A 19,570-nucleotide genomic window follows, 5' to 3' on the forward strand; every position below is an offset into this window, starting at 1 on the left:
AGGTGTAGTAGGATTCAATCTTAGTCCTGTATTGACGCTTTGCCTGTTTGATGGTTTGTCGCAGGGCATAGCAGGATTTCTTGTAAGCTTCCGGGTTAGAGTTCCGCACCTTGAAAGCGGCAGCTCTACCCTTTAGCTCAGTGCGAATGTTGCCTGTAATCCATGGTTTCTGGTTGGGGTATGTACGTACAGTCACTGTGGGGACGACGTCCTCGATGCACTTATTGATAAAGCCAGTGACTGGCTACTACTACTACTTCTAATACTACTACTACTGCTACTACTGCTACTACTACTACTGCTACTTCCATTACAACTACTATGACCTCTGCTGCTACTGCTACTACTGCTACAGAATGCTTCTGTTATAATCTCCACCCGGCACAGACAGAAGAGGACTGGCCACCCCTCATAGCCTGGTTCCTCTCTAGGTTTCTTCCTAGGTTTTGGCCTATCTAGGGAGTTTTTCCTAGCCACCGTGCTTCTACACCTGCATTGCTTGCTGTTTGGGGTTTTAGGCTGGGTTTCTGTACAGCACTTTGAGATATCAGCTGATGTAAGAAGGGCTACAGAATAAATGTAAATTTGATTTGATACTACTACTGTTACTACTGCTACTACTGCTACTACTACTGCTACCACTACTTCTGCTGTTACTACTACTACTAGTAGTAGTACTACTACTACTGCTGCTACTACTACTACTACTGCTACTACTACTACTTCTACTGCTACTACTGCTGCTGCTGCTACTACTACTAGTACTACTACTACTACTGCTACTATTACTACTACTACTACTACTACTAGTACTACTGCTACTACTACTACTACTACTACTACTACTGCTACTACTACTACTACTACTACTACTACTACTGCTACTACTGCTACTACTACTGCTGCTACTACACCTTTGATATCCCACTCCCTAGAATCCCTTGACCATGAATAAACAGAACATTCTAATTTAAGTTCATATGGGTTAAATGGAACAGTAACTGAAATCTGTAGGTCTATAACCTCTCACATGTAGAGTAATATAATATTAACTCATACATAATTATGCATTTCTTGCAGTAAAATTATACAACAAATGGTAATTTTTGTCACGGGAACAGGAGTGGAGAAGAATTATTTATTTTACCATCTCTTCAGAAAATGTGAACATATGTGTGTGAAGATGTTATCTTTGGAACTGTTATTCAAGCAGACAGCATTTCAACAACATAAAATAATATCCAAGATGATACATCCAAGATTATCCAATAAGATATATCCAAGATATCCAAGATGATATATCCAAGATATTCAAGATGAGGTGAAGTCGAATCAGAAACGTCTTTCATTGATTTCTCATCTTTTCATTTACTTAAAATCGGTCAAACTAATGACATTTGGATATTTTTGCACGGGAACAACCTTTTCCACTGTTTTGAAATTGTTGCGTTCTCTCCTCCGGTCCCTAAACGAAACAGACAACTTTACCTAGACTTAACTAGACATTATTCTGGTGAGACTATATTTAGTTTTCAAGTTATGACAGAAGAGAAGCTGAATGTACGTAACTATAGACCAAAAAATGGCCTTCCACGTGTCAGAATTTTAATATCGCCTTCCAAATGTTTCTTATTTTATTAAATTTTTTATTTCATCTTTATTTAATCAGGCAGGCCAGTTGAGAACAAGTTCTCATTTACAACTGCGACCTGGCCAAGATAAAGCAAAGCAGTGCGACAAAAAACAACAACACAGTTACACGTAGGATAAACAAAAGTACAGTCAATAACACAATAGAAAAATCTATATACAGTGTGTGCAAATGGAGTAAGGACGCAATAAATAGTCCATAGTAGCGAAGTATTTACAATTTAGCAATTTAACACCGGAGTGATAGATGTGCAGATGATGATGTGCAAGTACAAATACTGGTGTGCAAAACAAAGTAAATAAAAACAATATGGGGATGAGTTATGTAGTAGGATATGGGGATGAGGTAGGTAGATTGGGTGTGCTATTTACAGATGGGCTATGTACAGCTGCAGCGATCGGTAAGCTGCTCAGATAGCTGCTGCTTAAAGTTAGTGAGGGAGATATAAGTCTCCAACTTCAGCGATTTTTGCAATTCGTTCCTGTCATTGGCAGCAGAGAACTGGTAGGAAAGGCGGCCAAAGAGGTGTTGGCTTTGGGGATGAACAGTGAGATAGATATACCTGCTGAAGCGCGTGCTACGGTTGGGTGTTGCTAAGGTGACCATTGAGCTGAGATAAGGCGGAGCTTTAGCTAGCAAAGACTTATAGATGACCTGGAGCCAGTGGGTTTGGCAACGAATATGTAGCGAGGGCCAGTCGACGAGAGCATACAGGTCGCAGTGGTAGGTGGTATATGGGGCTTTGATGACAAAACAGATGGCACTGTGATAGACTGCATCCAGTTTGCTTAGTAGAGTGTTGGAGGCTATTTTGTAAATGACCTTGCTGAAGTCAAGGATCGGTAGGATAGTCAGTTTTACGAGGGTATGTTTGGCAGCGTGAGTGAAGGAGGATTTGTTGCGAAATAGGAAGCCGATTCTAGATTTAATTTTGGATTGGAGATGCTTAATATGAGTCTGGAAGGAGAGTTTACAGTCTAGCCAGACACCTAGGTATTTGTAGTTGTCCACATATTCTATATTCTAAGTCAGAACCGTCCAGAGTAGTGACGCTAGTCGGACGAACAGGTGCTGGCAGCGATCGGTTGAAGAGCATGCATTTAGTTTACTAGCATTTATGAGCAGTTGGAGGCCACGGAAGGAGTGTTGTATGGCATTGAAGCTCGTTTGGAGGTTTGTTAACCTGTTATGGCTAGGGGGCAGTATTTTCACGGCTGGATAAAAAACATACCCGATTTAATCTGGTTACCACTCCTACCCAGTAACTAGAATATGCATATACTTATTACATATGGATAGAAAACACTCCAAAGTTTCTAAAACTGTTTGAATGGTGTCTGTGAGTATAACAGAACTCATTTGGCAGGCAAAAACCTGACAAGGTTTCAGGCAGGAAGTGGCCTGTCTGACAAGGTGTCGTTCTTCTTGTCTCTGTTTATTGAAGAGTGAGGATCTTAGCTGTCCCGTGACACTTCCTACGGCTGCCATAGGGTCTCAGAAGGCGGTAAAAAGCTGAATCGTGGCTTTGCAGGCTCTGGCTGAAACAAAGTAGCGCGTTTGGGTAGTGGCTGGTTACAGTACTGTGAGACTCAGGCTCGTGCCCGCGTCGACCGAAAGCTTTGTTTACTTTCCTCAGTTTAGCTAAAAGGAGATTCCTGGTCGGATTCCTGGTCGCTTTTTTACGAGAAAAATGGCATGAAAATGGATTTTAAACAGCGGTTGACATGCTTCGAAGTACGGTAATGGAATATTTAGATTTTTTTTGTCACGAATTGCGCCATGCGCGCGACCCTGATTTACCATTTCAGATAGTGTCTGGGACGCACGAACAAAACGCCGCTATTCGGATATAACGATGGATTATTTTGGACCAAACCAACATTTGTTATTGAAGTAGCAGTCCTGGGAGTGCATTCTGACGATGACAACAAAAGGTAATGAAACTTTTATAATAGTAAAGCTGATATTGGTGAGTGCTAAACTTGCCGGGTGTCTAAATAACTAGCCCGTGATTTACATTTGACATTTTAGTCATTTAGCAGACGCTCTTATCCAGAGCGACTTACAGTAGTGAATGCATACATTTCATACATTTTTTTTGTACTGGCTCCCCGTGGGAATCGAACCCACAACCCTGGCGTTGCACACACCATGCTCTACCAACTGAGCCACAGGGAAGGCACAATGATGCCTGGGCTATGTACTTAGAATATTTCAAAATGTGCTTTCACCAAAAAGCTATTTTAAAATCGGACATATCGAGTGCATAGAGGAGGTCTGTATCTATAATTCTTTAAATAATTGTTATGCTTTTTGTGAACGTTTATCGTGAGTAATTTAGTAAAATGTTAGCGAATTCCCCGGAAGTTTGCGGGGGGTATGCTAGTTCTGAACGTCACATGCTAATGTAAAAAGCTGGTTTTTGATATAAATATGAACTTGATTGAACAAAACATGCATGTATTGTATAACATAATGTCCTAGGGTTGTCATCTGATGAAGATCATCAAAGGTTAGTGTTGCATTTAGCTGTCTTCTAGGTTTTTGTGACATTATATGCTAGCTTGAAAAATGGGTGTCTGATTATTTCTGGCTTGGTACTCTGCTGACATAATCTAATGTTTTGCTTTCTTTGTAAAGCCTTTTTGAAATCGGACAGTGTGGTTAGATAAAGGAGAGTCTTATCTTTAAAATGCTGTGAAATAGTCATATGTTTGAAAAATGGAAGTTTTTGTATTTTAGAGGAGTTTGTATTTCGCGCCACGCCCATCATTGGATAATGGAGCAGGTGTTCCGCTAGCGGAACGTCTAGATGTATTAACAGTGTCCAAAGAAGGGCCAGATGTATACAGTATGGAGTCGCCTGCGTAGAGGTGGATCAAGGAATCACCCGCAGCAAGAGCAACATTGTTGATATATACAGAGAAAAGAGTCGACCCGAGAATTGAACTCTGTGGTACCCCAATAGAGAATGCCAGAGGTCCGGAGAACAGGCCCCCCGATTTGACACACTGAACTCTAACTGAGAAGTAGTTGGTGAACCAGCCGAGGCAGTCATTTGAGAAACCAAGGCTGTTGAGTCTGCCGATAAGAATACGGTGATTGACAGAGTCGAATGCCTTGACCAGGTCGATGAAGACGGCTGCAGAGTACTGTCTTTTACCGATGGCGGTTATGATAACGTTTAGGACCTTGAGCGTGGCTGAGGTGCACCCATGACCAGCTCGGAAACCGGATTGCACAGCGGAGAAGGTACGGTGGGATTCGAAATGGTCAGTGATCTGTTTGAGAAGGTTGGCTTTCGAAGACTATAAAAAGGCAGTGCAGGATGGATATAGGTCTGTAACAGTTTGGGTCTAGAGTGTCACCCCCTTTGAAGAGGGGGATGACCGCGGCAGCTTTCCAATCTTTAGGAATCTTGGGCGATACGAAAGAGGTTGAACAGACTAGTAATAGGGGTTGCAACAATGGCGGCGGATAATTTTAGAAAGAGAGGGTCCAGATTGTCTAGTCCAGCTGATTTGTACGGGTCCAGGTTTTGCAGATCTTTCAGAACTTCTGCTATCTGGATTTGGGTGAAGGAGAAGCAGGGGAGGCTTGGGCAAGTAGCTGCGGGGGGTGCGGAGCTGTTGGCCGGGGATGGGGTAGCCAGGAGGAAAGCATGGCCAGCCGTACACGGTGGTGACAATGTTTCCTAGCCTCAGTGCAGTGGGCAGCTGGGAGGAGGTGCTCTTCTTCTCCATGGACTTTACAGTGTCCCAAAACTTTTTGGAGTTAGAGCTACAGGAGGCAAATTTCTCTTTGAAAAAGCTAGCCTTTGCTTTCCTAACTGACTGTGTGTATTGGTTCCTGACTTCCTAGTGCAGTACGCCACAGGATGTTTTTGTGCTGGTCGTCAGGTCTGGAGTGAACCAAGGGCTATATCTGTTCTTATTTCCACATGTTTTGAAAGGGGCATGCTTATTTAAGATGGTGAGGAAATTACTTTTAAAGAACAACCAGGCATACTCTTCTGATGGGATGAGGTCAATATCCTTCCAGGATACCCAGGCCACGTCAATTAGAAAGGCCTGCTTGCAGAAGTGTTTAAGGGAGCGTTTGACAGTGATGAGGGGTGGACGTTTGACCACGGACCCATAACGGATACAGGCAATGAGGCAGTGATCACTGAGATCCTGGTTGAAGACAGCAGAGGTGTATTTTGAGGGCAACTTGGTCAGGAAAATATCTATGAGGGTGCCCATGTTTACAGATTTAGAGTTGTACCTGGTGGGTTCCTTGATATTGAGGGCATCTAGCTTAAATTGTAGGACAGTTGGGGTGCCTGTTGGGGATAGGGGGCAGTATTTGCACGGCCGGATAAAAAACATACCCGATTTAATCTGGTTACTACTCCTGCCCAGTAACTAGAATATGCATATAATTGTTTGATTTGGATAGAAAACACCCTAAAGTTTCTAAAACTGTTTGAATGGTGTCTGTGAGTATAACATAACTCATATGGCAGTCAAAACCCTGAGACAAATCCTGACAGGAAACTGAAATCTGATTTGTGGATATCACTTCAAACATTTGCTATTGAAACACACAGGGGCTTGTGAATCATTTAGCACTTCCTATGGCTTCCACTAGATGTCCCCAGTTTTTACAACATGGTTTGAGTCTCCTACTATCAAAATTGACTGAAAGAGAGGCTGTGGAACTTGGTCACAGGGGATGGGCCATTACCATTGTGACGTCGGCGCCCATGGGTACTCTCCCTTTTCGAAACGTTTTGAAAGACAATGCAACCGTCCCAATGGAATATTATTGAAGCCCTGGTTGAAAAAGCCCCTAAAGATTTATGTTATACAACGTTTGACATGTTTGAACGAACTTAAATATATATTTTTTTGCTCATTCCTGACGACAAGTCAGACGCATACGGTACATTTTCACTAGCCTTCGGAGCGCACTAACACTATTGGGACATAAATTATTAACTTTTTTGAACAAAACTACATTTGTTATGGACCTGGGATTCCTAGAAGTGCCTTCTGATAAAGATAATCAAAGGTAAGGGATTATTTACAATAGTATTTTTGATGGTTGATCGTTCCAAGATGGCTCCAACATTTATAGCCTAGACTTTTTTTCTGGGCATACCACGTCGTTTATTGCAAAGTGTGGTTTCCCAGTAAAGTTATTTTTAAATCTGGCAAAGCGATGGCATTCAAGACATGTTAATCTATAAGTCTTTGAATGACAATATTACATTTTAACAATGTTTTCGAATAGTAATTTTGTAAATTGTAGCGCTATTTCACCGGAAGCATTTGAGGGAAAAGATTTTCTGAACGTCATGCGCCGATGTAAAATGCTGTTTTTATATATAAATATGAACTTTATCGAACAAAAAATGCATGTGTTGTGTAACATGATGTCCTAGGAGTGTCATCTGATGAAGGTTGTCAAAGGTTAGCGCTGCATTTAGCTGTGTTTTGGGTATTTGTGATGCATGCTAGTTGCTTTGAAAATGGCTGTGTGATTATTTCTTGCTGGGTACTCTGCTGACATAATCTAATGTTTTGCTTTTGCTGTAAAGCCTTTTTGAAATCAGACAACGTGGTTCGATTTAGGAGAGGTGTATCTATAAAACGGTGTAAAATAGTCATATGTTTGAGAAATTGAAGTTATAGCATTTATGAGGTTTTGCATTTAGCGCGATGCGATTCCATTGGCTGTTGATTAGGGTGGGACGCAAGCATCCCACTGGCCCAGACAGGTTAAGCAAATCCCAGTTTAGGTCACCTAACAGAACGAACTCTGAAGATAGATGGGGGGCAATCAATTCACATATGGTGTCCAGGGCACAGCTGGAAGCTGAGGGGGGTCTATAACAGGCGGCAACAGAGAGAGACTTATTTCTGGAGAGATTCATTTTTAAAATTAGAAGCTCGAATTGTTTGGGCATAGATCTGGAAAGTATGACAAAAGTTTGCAGGCTATCTCTGCGGTAGATTGCAACTCCTCCCCCATTGGCAGTTCTATCTTGACGGAAAATGTTGTAGCTGGGGATGGAAATCTCAGAATTTTTGGTGGCCTTCCTAAGCCAGGATTCAGACACAGCAATACCGTCAGGGTTGTCGGAGTGTGCTAAAGCAGTGAGTAAAACAAACTTAGGGAGGAGGCTTCTGATGTTAACATGCATGAAATCAAGGCTTTTACGGTTACAGAAGTCAACAAATGAGAGCGCCTGGGGACACACAGGCTAACCTCCACATCACCTGAGGAACAGAGGAGCAGTAGCATGAGGGTACGGCTAAAGGCTATCAGAACTGGTCGTATAGTGCGTTGGGGACAAAGAATAAAAGGAGCAGATTTCTGGGCGTGGTAGGATAGATTCAGGGCATAATGTACAGACAGGGGTATGGTAGAGTGCAGGTACAGTGGAGGTAAACCTAGGCATTGGTTGGGTGAGGTCACCGCATGTGTGGGAGGTGGGACAAAGGAGGTATCTGAGGCATTTTGAGTGGGACTAGGAGCTCCGGAGTAAAATAAAACAATGATAACTACCCTAAACAACAGTATACAAGGCATATTGACATTAGAGAGGGACATAAAGCGAGGCATAAAGCAATCACAGGTGTTGATTGGGAGAGTTAGCTAAGACAACAACGGGTAAGACAACAACAGCTAATCAGCTAAGACAACAACAGGTAAAATGGCGATGAATGGGCAGAGAGGGTCAGTTAACTACACACAGGGCCTGAGTTCGAGGCTGGGGGTCGACAGATAAGCAAAATAAACAAAATGGAGTACCGTGGTTAATGAACAGTCCAGCAGGCATCAGCTATGTAGCCAAGTGATCATAGGGTCCAGTGAACAGCAATAGATGAAACAGGGAAGCCGTTAGGTGGTCGTTACTACACTAGGCAAGCGGGAAACATGGTGTTCATAAAGTTAGCAGGCCGGGGCTAGTAGAAGCGTCTTCACCGACGTCCGGCAAGGCTGGTTGAGGGCACATCGGACGGAATTACATCGGCAGACCAGTCGTGATGGATCGGCGGGGCTCCGTGTCAACAAAGGATCCAGGCCAATTGGCAAAAGAGGTATTGTAGCTGGAGTAATTTTGTTTGCTAGCCAGGAGATGCACCTAGCTCAAGGCTAACTGGTGCTAGCTTCAGGACAAGGGCATTAGCCACTATAGTCACCAGCCACTAGATCCGGTGCGAAGGTCCTGAGCTTATGGCAGGAATCCAGTGATGTAGTGGCTTCTAGTCGTGTTAGTGAAGAGTCCGGGAGGCATCAGCTGTGTAGCCGAGGGATCATAGGGTCCACTGAGATGGGCCTGAGATGGGCCTGGCTCAAAGCTAGCTTCGGGGCTGGGCCACTCGGTAGCAGCTAGCTTGCTGCGATGATCTGGTGTAATGGTCCAGAGCTTACGGCAAGAATCCAGTGATGTAGTGGAGAAAAGCAGTCCGATATTCTCAGGGTTGACATCAGTGCAGACTGGCAGGTATTATCCAGGCTAAAAGCGTCTGGTGTCTGATCTAAAGGTAAAGGCCGCTAACAGTGGCTAACAATGACTAAATAGCTAGTAGCTAATTAGCAGGTTAGCTTCTGATGGAGGTTCTGGCTATAAGGTCTAAAAATAGCAGATCCGTATCACATTGGGTGAGGGGAGTTGCCGGAAGGTATATTTCAAAAAGAGATTGAAATATATTGCAATATATACAAAAAAGATGAAAAAAACATAACATTTGCACGGGACAACAACAAACACGTCCGCACTGCTACGCCATCTTGGAAGTACCAGTATGTTGTTGAAAATTATAAGCAGAAATGTATCTAAATTAGGGGTGAAAGGAGCCTATGCCAGTAGGTTCAGGTTCATACAGTCAGGTACGGAGTATCAGCAAAATAAATTATTATGGAATTATTGTGGTGGATTGAACTGCTCAGGTAGCATACAGTGAGAAACAACAGTAAACAGGATAAGATGTTTACATGCCACAGTACAACGTCTAAGATCAGCCTATCCCAGGCATCTTATCCGGGTTTCTCATAAATGGGAAACATGCTTTTTTTCTGGTTATTGTAAACAGGATATGATATGTATATACGTCAACTCAAAAAAAATAATACTTGAGTATCCTGAATAATAACCGGATATTGATGTGGATGTAAATGTCTTTGCTTCATAATTTCCTATGACAGAAAACAGCTTCTGGACATCAGAACAGCAATCATTAACCTGAATTTGGATGAACATTTCTACTTCAAAGAGTCAGCAGCTTTGGATGTTCTGCTTACTCAGGACCAGGCCCTAATCCCCGGGACTCGAAAGACGAAACAGCGGCGAAAGAGAGGCAGGTGAGGCGGCATTCAGATGAGACTAAGTCGGCGAGCAAATAGACCGCCATTGCCCTCTTGTTCTATTGGCAAATGTGCAGTCACTGGAGAACAAACTGGATAAGTTCAGTTCGAGACTATCCTATCAACAGGACCTGAAAAAATGTAAAATCCTATGTTTCTCAGATTTGTGGTTGAAATGGGACATGGATAATATAAATCTTGTTGTTTTTTCTATGCATCGCCAAGACCGGACGGCAAACTCGGATAAGAGTGTTAACAGCTGGTGCACAAACTCTAAAATTAAGGATGTCTCGAGTTTTTGCATGTCTGAATTAGAATACCTCACTGTATTAGGAGGACCGAGCACGCCCCCGTTCTCATCGACGGCTGTATTAGACCAAACTATTTAATCTATATTTTTCTTAGCTGTCTATTTAGCACCACCTACTGATGCTGGCACTAAGACCACACTCAACAAGCTGTATAGGGCAATAAGCAAACAAGAAATGCTCTCCCAGAGGCCATTGATTTAATGCAGGGAAACTGAAACCCGGAGTGTCACCTGTGCAACTAGATGCGACAACACTCTAGATCACCTTTACTAAACACACAGAAATGCATACAAGGCCCTCCCTCGCCCTCCCTTTGGCCAATCAGACCATAACTCCCATACAAGGCCCTCCCTCGCCCTCCCTTTGGCCAATCAGACCATAACTCCCATACAAGGCCCTCCCTCGCCCTCCCTTTGGCCAATCAGACCATAACTCCCATACAAGGCCCTCCCTCGCCCTCCCTTTGGCCAATCAGACCATACAAGGCCCTCCCTCGCCCTCCCTTTGGCCAATCAGACCATAACTCCCATACAAGGCCCTCCCTCGCCCTCCCTTTGGCTAATCAGACCATAACTCCCATACAAGGCCCTCCCTCGCCCTCCCTTTGGCCAATCAGACCATACAAGGCCCTCCCTCGCCCTCCCTTTGGCCAATCAGACCATAACTCCCATACAAGGCCCTCCCTCGCCCTCCCTTTGGCCAATCAGACCATAACTCCCATACAAGGCCCTCCCTCGCCCTCCCTTTGGCCAATCAGACCATAACTCCCATACAAGGCCCTCCCTCGCCCTCCCTTTGGCCAATCAGACCATACAAGGCCCTCCCTCGCCCTCCCTTTGGCCAATCAGACCATAACTCCCATACAAGGCCCTCCCTCGCCCTCCCTTTGGCCAATCAGACCATAACTCCCATACAAGGCCCTCGCTTGCCCTCCCTTTGGCCAATCAGACCATAACTCCCATACAAGGCCCTCCCCTCACCCTCCCTTTGGCCAATCAGACCATAACTCCCATACAAGGCCCTCCCTCGCCCTCCCTTTGGCAAATCAGACCATAACTCTATCCTCCTGCTTTCAATAAAAACTCAAACAGGAAGTTCCAGTGATGTGCTCAATACAGAAGTGGTCCGATGAAGCGGATGCTAAGCTACAGGACTGTTTTGCTAGCACAGACTGGAATACGTTCCTGGGATTCATCCGATAACATTGAGGAGTCGTCCCTACAGTGTACGTAAGTACATACCCCAACCGGAAGCCATGGATTAAAGGCAACATCCGCACTGAGCTAAAGGCTAGAGCTGCCGCTTCAGAGGGTGGTGAGTACAGTACTGGGGCAGAGCTCCCTGGCATCCAGGACATCTATACCAGAAGGCTCAACAAAAAAAATTCAAAGACTCCAGCCACCCAAGCCATAAACTGTTCTCTCTGCTACCGCACAAAGTCTGAAACCAACAACATTTACATTTACATTTAAGTCATTTAGCAGACGCTCTTATCCAGAGCGACTTACAAATTGGTGCATTCACCTTATAATATCCAGTGGAACAACCACTTTACAATAGTGCATCTAAATCTTTTGAGGGGGGGGGTTAGAAGGATTACTTTATCCTATCCCAGGTATTCCTTGAAGAGGTGGGGTTTCAGGTGTCTCCGGAAGGTGGTGATTGACTCCGCTGTCCTGGCGTCGTGAGGGAGCTTGTTCCACCATTGGGGTGCCAGAGCAGCGAACAGTTTTGACTGGGCTGGAGGGAACTGTGCTTCCTCAGAGGTACAACAAGACCCTGAACAGCTTCCTCCCCCAAGCCATAAGACTGCTAAACAGGAATGCTAAATAACTGATCAAATGGATAACTAGACTACCTGCATTGATTTACAAAACGAAATGTTGGTACTCCCTGTATATAGTCATGCAAAGGGAGCACACATACTGTACATGTTATCCAGCGCTCAGCTCTCATTAACATGGTTAGCAACAATGAGATTGGAACAATTAGGCTAAATACTGTACTCCCCCTTTAAACTCAGCTAAATACTGTACTCCCCCTTTAAAACTCAGCTAAATACTGTACTCCCCCTTTAAACTCAGCTAAATACTGTACTACCCCTTTAAACTCAGCTAAATACTGGACAATGCCTCAGGACTATCTGGTATGATGACTCCTTGCTGTCCCCAGTCCACCTGGCCGTGCTGCTGCTCCAGTTTCAACTGTTCTGCCTGCGGCTATGGAACCCTGACCTGTTCACCGGACGTGCTTGTTGCACCCTCGACAACTACTATGATTATTATTATTTGACCATGCTGGTCATTTATGAACATTTTAACATCTTGACCATGTTCTGTTATAATATCCACCCTGCACAGCCAGAAGAGGACTGGCCACCCCTCATAGCCTGGTTCCGCTCTATGTTTCTTCCTAGGTTTTTGGCCTTTCTAGGGAGTTTTTCCTAGGGAGTTTTTCCTAGCCACCGTGCTTCTTTCACATGCTTTGCTTGCTGTTTGGGGTTTTAGGCTGGGTTTCTGTACAGCACTTTGAGATATCAGCTGATGTACGAAGGGCTATATAAATACATTTGATTTGATTTGACAACCCCTTTAAACTCAGCTAAATACTGGACTACCCCTTTAAACTCGGCCAAAAACTGTACTATCCCTTTAACTGGACTACCCCTTTAACCCTTGTGTGGTGTTCATGTTTTTGTTATTCACCCAAAGTTCGCGGGTCTGATGGACACATTATTGGGTTTTTAAAAACAATACAGCCATAACAATTTACATAAAAATACTAAATACCTAAACGTCGACTTATATTTATAACAAGCAAAATAGATAGCATACGTAATATTTGCCATATAGCTGCTAGATCACATTTTTCATTAAAAGCACTATTATTTATTTTTTTATATAATCAAGACATGGGTGGTTAAAATCATGTTTATCTTGAACAAATATGAATGAAACAAGGTTTTCATCACTATTGATGTTTATTGCTTTGAACTGAACAAATTGGAAGGACAAATTTTAACAAACAGTATTTTATGGAAATTATAAAGGAGCCCCCAATGAACACAAAATAAGGCCGGCGTACACACCACATGAGGGACAGCGTTTTAACTGTGTTTGTGTTCCAAATGTATTTCTTCCACTTGATGCATGTGTACTGTGTCTTCCTGTCCTTCTTGGGTCCACACACATCACAGCGCTTCTTCTTGTTGCTACCGGCTGCAATCTAAAATGATGAAAACACGAGTTCAGGGATTTTACTAACATCTCACTTACTCACATATATAGTTGCACATTACTTGCAAATCCTCATCTGCACATCTATCACTGCGGTGTTAATTGCTAAATTGTAGTTACTTCACCTATTTATTAGTCATTATTATTTATTGCCTTACCTCCTTACTCCATTTGTACACGCTGTATACAGATTTTCTATTGTGTTATTGACTGTACGTTTGTTTATCCCATGTGTAGAGGTAACTCTGTGTTGTTGTTTTTCCTCGCACTGCTTTGCTTTATCTTGACCAGGTCGCAGTTGTAAATGAGAACATGTTCTCAACTTGCCTACCTGGTTAAATAAAGGACTTGTTCTCAACTGGCCTACCTGGTTAAATAAAGGACTTGTTCTCAACTGGCCTACCTGGTTAAATAAAGGTGAAAAAAAATGTTCAAATAAATAGTTACAGCAGGCCAAGGTAGGAGAGTCAGACACACACACATGCAACATCATCACTAACACTTACTTCCTGTATTGGAGTTGTTGGTTCTGTGGATCAGGCGGATGGGTCACGACGGCTGCAGAAGCTGAGGTCCTTGGGATGTGTTGCCTCCTCTGGATTCGAGGTCTTACCAATGCCTTGCCCAGCTCCTGGAGAAAGAACCGTCTCCTCTGGAGCTTCCCTCTGTTCCAATCTGGGTTCAACGCCGTCCAGATGACCGACGCGTTGTACTCTGAGATGTCCAAAATGTTGAAGAATATCACAAGCGGCCAGCGTAGGGTTCTTCTTCTGCAGCTGTAGCCAGTCACTAGCTTGTCTAAATTGTCCACCCCTCCTTTTGTGGCATTGTAATCCATTATGATTTCTGTTTTTTTTATGTTCCTGGCCACAGATTCTCCCATCCCTATGCAGCGTACTCGTGAGTACCACATTGTTCCCTTTCTTTTGTATGTAGGACACTAGGGACGTGTCGGCCGTGAACACAAACTTAAAGGTATTGATAGGCCTGTTCTATGTATTCAACAGCTAAGGTGTGAGCTCTGGGTTCTTTTTTCGTATGATAAAGCAGCACCACAGGCAGCCCAGATCTTGATCCCATATTTTTACGGGTTTAGACGGTATGTACTGCCTGAAGGGGCAGCGGACCCTAAATGGCATAAGCTGCTCATCAACAGTAACGTTGGGACCAGGGTTGTAAGACAGGGGAAGGCGGTCCACCCACTTGTTCCACACTGACCTGATTGCAGCTAGCTTGTCTCTCTGCTGCAGAGCTGGTCTGGTGTCTCGGTTATCGAAGCGGATAATCCTGGAAGTTTTCCAGAGACATTGTTACACAGAAAAGTTCTCTGCCAGTTTTCTGCATCCCACAGGGACTCTGTGGATTCTCCATTGGATCTGAAAACACCAGCAAGAATTAAAAAAAAAACACCAAAATATGCATGTAAATGAGTTTGGTCCATCTCTCTGCAAAAAACACCACTTCCCTCCAAATTATTTCAGTCCAGAATGATTTTCTGCATGGTGTCTGGGATGAACAGTTATTAAGACTTTTTGTCCTGCACATGAGTAACCACCATACGCATCAGCCCTGGTTGCATCTTTATTACATTGGCAGCCTTGTCTCATTCCTTGGGCAAGAAGACCATTCAATTTCACAATGTTTTGCCATCCATATTTCTCCTCCTGCAGGCTGCTGATTTGCTGATTGGCTGGTCCTGGCTGCTGACGGCCTGGTCCTGGGGGCTGGCTGAGGGTCAATCTCATCCTCTTCTTCCAACTCACTGTCAGACTCCGAATTGACAGAGACATGATCCTCATATTCTGAAAATTCTTCATCTTCCAAAGTGGAAGACGCTCCTTCCACACTAGCTTCTCTCTCTGCAAAGAATGATTTCTAAGGCCCTCTGAGCAGAGAATATTTTTGCCACACTGATTGTGGTAAGGAGCCACACAAGCAAAGCTTTTTATTTGTTGTGTTCCTCCCCCAATAAGTACCTGGCTGGGGTAGAGTGTGGAAAAATACAGATTTTTTTTTTTCACAATGTATCGAAAATAATGTATTGTAATAACATTGTGCAGGTTCCCGCAAGACATTGTGTAGTTTCACACAATACAAAGGGTAAATAATGCGAGAAAAGCGGGAGACAGACAGACAAGCAGGGAGACAGACAGGTTCTTGGTGCTATGTTGAAACAGCACACACTTTTCCACACTTTTATTACCTTCGGGTCCAGTGGACCAGAACACCACATATGTGATATAAATGTGTAGAGGGGTGCACAGTGTGCACTAAATTAAAATATGTTATTTTACATGTTCTTCGCAGAAAATGAGCCAAGGCCAATGAGTCTCAGGTTGAAAAAAAATAATTAATTGTATCATTTGTCTCTTAGGAAACATTGAAATTGGGTCCAACAGACCCGAACATCACACAAGGGTTAAATCCATCTAAATACTGGACGCCACCTTTAAACCCAGCGAAATATTGTGCTACCCATTTAAACCCTCTCTGACATCCATTAATATGCACAGTCATTTATTTATGACTATGAATCTCTTCATGATGATTCCACTTTGCCATACAATTCACATTCCTGCCATTCGCATTCACTTGTTTTCACTTCAGCAAAGAAATCAGTTTATCGTCAAACACAGTTCAACATTTTAAAAATGGAATTTATCCATTTACTTTGTGGTGAAACAATGATCTTTTTTTCCATGACAAGCTTGACAACAAACTTGAAAGAAATACAGAATATTGATCAGGGAAACCAATAGATGTATAACACACAGTATCATTCCATTTAGAGTCTCATGCCTATCACCATGACGACAAAGACAACAGGACAGAACGTTGCCATGCACACTGTACAGAACAGTGGAGGACGGCATTAGACAGACATCCATGCAAACGGCCAGACATGAGGAGAGGAAAGAGAGATGCAGAGGTAGAGAAGGATAGCCAGTCAGATAGAGCACTGTTAAAATGGTTTATTATGACTGACAACTCTAACAGAGTAGTAACATTTGGCACATGTATCACGAAGACGTGTATCATAATTATAAAAAAAATATAGTTTTTATTCTCTAATATTCTAATATATTACATTTTCAAGTTTTCTTTCCCCTCAAGACAATGATGAGGCCTAGAATGTGTTTGGTTCTGAACATTTACGAGCCATAAACTTGAGAAAATCTTATCTTAAAGATATTTGAATTAAATGTTTTATCATCTTTAGTCTTATCGTTTAAGATGAAGGTGTTCAGCACATCTAATCTGATTGTGTTTCATCAACTTGAAGGGGTAAAAAAAAAAAAAAATATCGGTTTTATTTGTATCAGATATAAAAGCGCAATCAGAAACTTCCTGTTAATTCTAACAGTGTGTTCTTGTGATAACGCCTCCACTGTGAGGTTCTATTTGCCCTGAAGGTGATGATATGGCATTCATTTGGTATTATACTTATCAATATTTACAATCGTGTGCTCAAGTATATTAATTTCAGGCCACCATTGCATGCAGGCAACAAGATACAGGGACCTAGTGGGGGAGAGCGGGGTGGGGTGGTACCAGTGGAGGGTAGACTGGGGGCAGGTGCCATTACTTTCCTTGTGGGGGATTCAGGCTTCTCGGTGGCCTGTGTCACAACAGTATCGGGCTCTGGCGGAGGTGCAACTGAATCGCTAGGAGGAGGCTGTGTCACAACAGTACCATCCACCACAGCCACAGCGATGCTGGGAGGACGAGGAGCGAAAGGGGACAGAAACAGACAGCGGTTACTTTGGCAGCAGAGTGAGAGAGAAACAGAGAAGAACAGAAGAAACAGAGATACAGATTAGCAGAAAGAGGATAAAGAGGCAGAAAGCAATGGGAGAGAGGAGTGCATCTGGTTCGTGATTGTAGATTTTATTTGTCTTGGAAAGCATTCCTGAAAAGTACTGGAGGCATTGGACTGGGTGGGGTGTGGTTTCTTGGACTCCTTGGTATCTGGGATTGGACCTGGGTTCAGTGTGGTATCTGCTATTGGACCTGGGTTCAGTGTGGTATCTGCTATTGGACCTGGGTTCAGTGTGGTATCTGGGATTGGACCTGGGTTCAGTGTGGTATCTGCTATTGGACCTGGGTTCAGTGTGGTATCTGGGATTGGACCTGGGTTCAGTGTGGTATCTGCTATTGGACCTGGGTTCAGTGTGGTATCTGCTATTGGACCTGGGTTCAGTGTGGTATCTGCTATTGGACCTGGGTTCAGTGTGGTATCTGCTGTTGGACCTGGGTTCAGTGGGGTATCTGCTATTGGATGTGGGTTCAGTGTGGTATCTGCTATTGGACCTGGGTTCAGTGGGGTATCTGCTATTGGACCTGGGTTCAGTGGGGTATCTGGTATTGGACGTGGGTTCAGTGTGGTATCTGCTATTGGACCTGGGTTCAGTGTGGTATCTGCTATTGGACCTGGGTTCAGTGGTGTATCTGCTATTGGACCTGGGTTCAGTGTGGTATCTGCTATTGGACCTGGGTTCAGTGTGGTATCTGCTATTGGACCTGGGTTCAGTGTGGTATCTGCTATTGGACCTGGGTTCAGTGTGGTATCTGGGATTGGATGTGGGTTCAGTGTGGTATCTGCTATTGGACCTGGGTTCAGTGTGGTATCTGGTATTGGACCTGGGTTCAGTGTGGTATCTGGTATTTTACGTGGGTTCAGTGCAGCGAACATAGAAGACAAACGCATATGATCTGGAATTCTGACACATGTAATGTAGTGTAGCTAGATCTGTAACTCTAACACAATGTAGGGTACTAGATCTGTAACTCTAACACAATGTAGGGTAGCTAGATCTGTAACTCTGACACATGTAATGTAGGGTAGCTAGATCTGTAACTCTGACACATGTAATGTAGGGTAGCTGGATCTGTAACTCTGGCACATGTAATGTAGGGTAGCTAGATCTGTAACTCTGACACATGTAATGTAAGGTAGCTGGATCTGGAACTCTGGCACATGTAATGTAGGGTAGCTAGATCTGTAACTCTGACACAATGTAGGGTAGCTAGATCTGTAACTCTGACACATGTAATGTAGGGTAGCTAGATCTGTAACTCTAACACAATGTAGGGTAGCTAGATGTGGAACTCTAACACATGTAATGTAGGGTAGCTGGATCTGTAACTCTGACACATGTAATGTAGGGTAGATAGATCTGTAACTCTGACACATGTAATGTAGGGTAGCTGGATCTGTAACTCTGGCACATGTAATGTAGGGTAGCTAGATCTGTAACTCTAACACAATGTAGGGTAGCTAGATCTGTAACTCTAACACAATGTAGGGTAGCTGGATCTGTAACTCTGGCACATGTAATGCAGGGTAGCTAGATCTGTAACTCTAACACATGTATCGTAGTGTAGCTAGATGTGGAACTCTAACACATGTAATGTAGGGTAGCTAGATCCCCATCTGAAATGGTAATATTCAAACCTTTTGAATATCTAATCAATTAGATGATTTGTGGAGCACCCTGAAGTATCAAAACAGCATCCTCATCTTGTCATGTGATTTGATTAAGGACTTCTGTGTGCATCTAGACCCCAGATGTTATGCTCCGGAGCTCGGGTTGTCTTGGTGATATTCCCAGATAGGGAGGAGAGGCAATATCACGTCCCCGTACACACCCACCCATGTGCCTCTGGAGGAAACATGGATAATGGACTATAGCATAATGACAACCCTCTCCTAGCCTGGCAACCAAACACCTAGGCCTGCGTCTCAAATGCCACCCTATTCCCTATATAGTGAACTACTTTTGACCAGAGGCTTATGGTCATCTTATGAGCCTTGATGAACTGTAGTGTACTATATAGGGGATAGGGGGTCATTTGGGACACATACCTAGTTTCCTACTCCTTATCCTTGACCAGGTGTCCCACACCAATGGTTTGTGGTGTGAGGTGTGAAGTATGAGGTTTGTGGTGTGAGGTTTGTGGTGTGAGGTTTGTGGTGTGAAGTTTGTGGTGAGAGGTGTGAGGTTTGTGGTGAG

General features: G+C 43.6%; 1 protein-coding gene across 3 annotated transcripts in view; it reads right to left on the minus strand.

The window, feature by feature from the left end:
- LOC106613399 (nectin 1b) overlaps nucleotides 1–19,570 on the minus strand; it is a 569,428-nt gene that overhangs the window by 102,460 nt on the left and 447,398 nt on the right. The window contains exon 7 of one of the 3 annotated variants that reach the window (XM_045724944.2): nucleotides 16,996–17,272. The exons of the other annotated variants lie outside the window; for them this stretch is intronic. Within the exon in view, the coding sequence (XP_045580900.1) occupies nucleotides 17,011–17,272 (262 nt within the window). The 3' untranslated portion in view covers nucleotides 16,996–17,010. Of the gene's footprint in view, nucleotides 1–16,995; nucleotides 17,273–19,570 lie in introns of those variants that run through there. 3 annotated transcript variants of the gene reach the window in all.

Source organism: Salmo salar, chromosome 09, assembly GCF_965601325.2.
Source record: "Salmo salar chromosome 09, fSalSal1, whole genome shotgun sequence".
Classification (NCBI taxonomy): domain Eukaryota; kingdom Metazoa; phylum Chordata; class Actinopteri; order Salmoniformes; family Salmonidae; genus Salmo; species Salmo salar.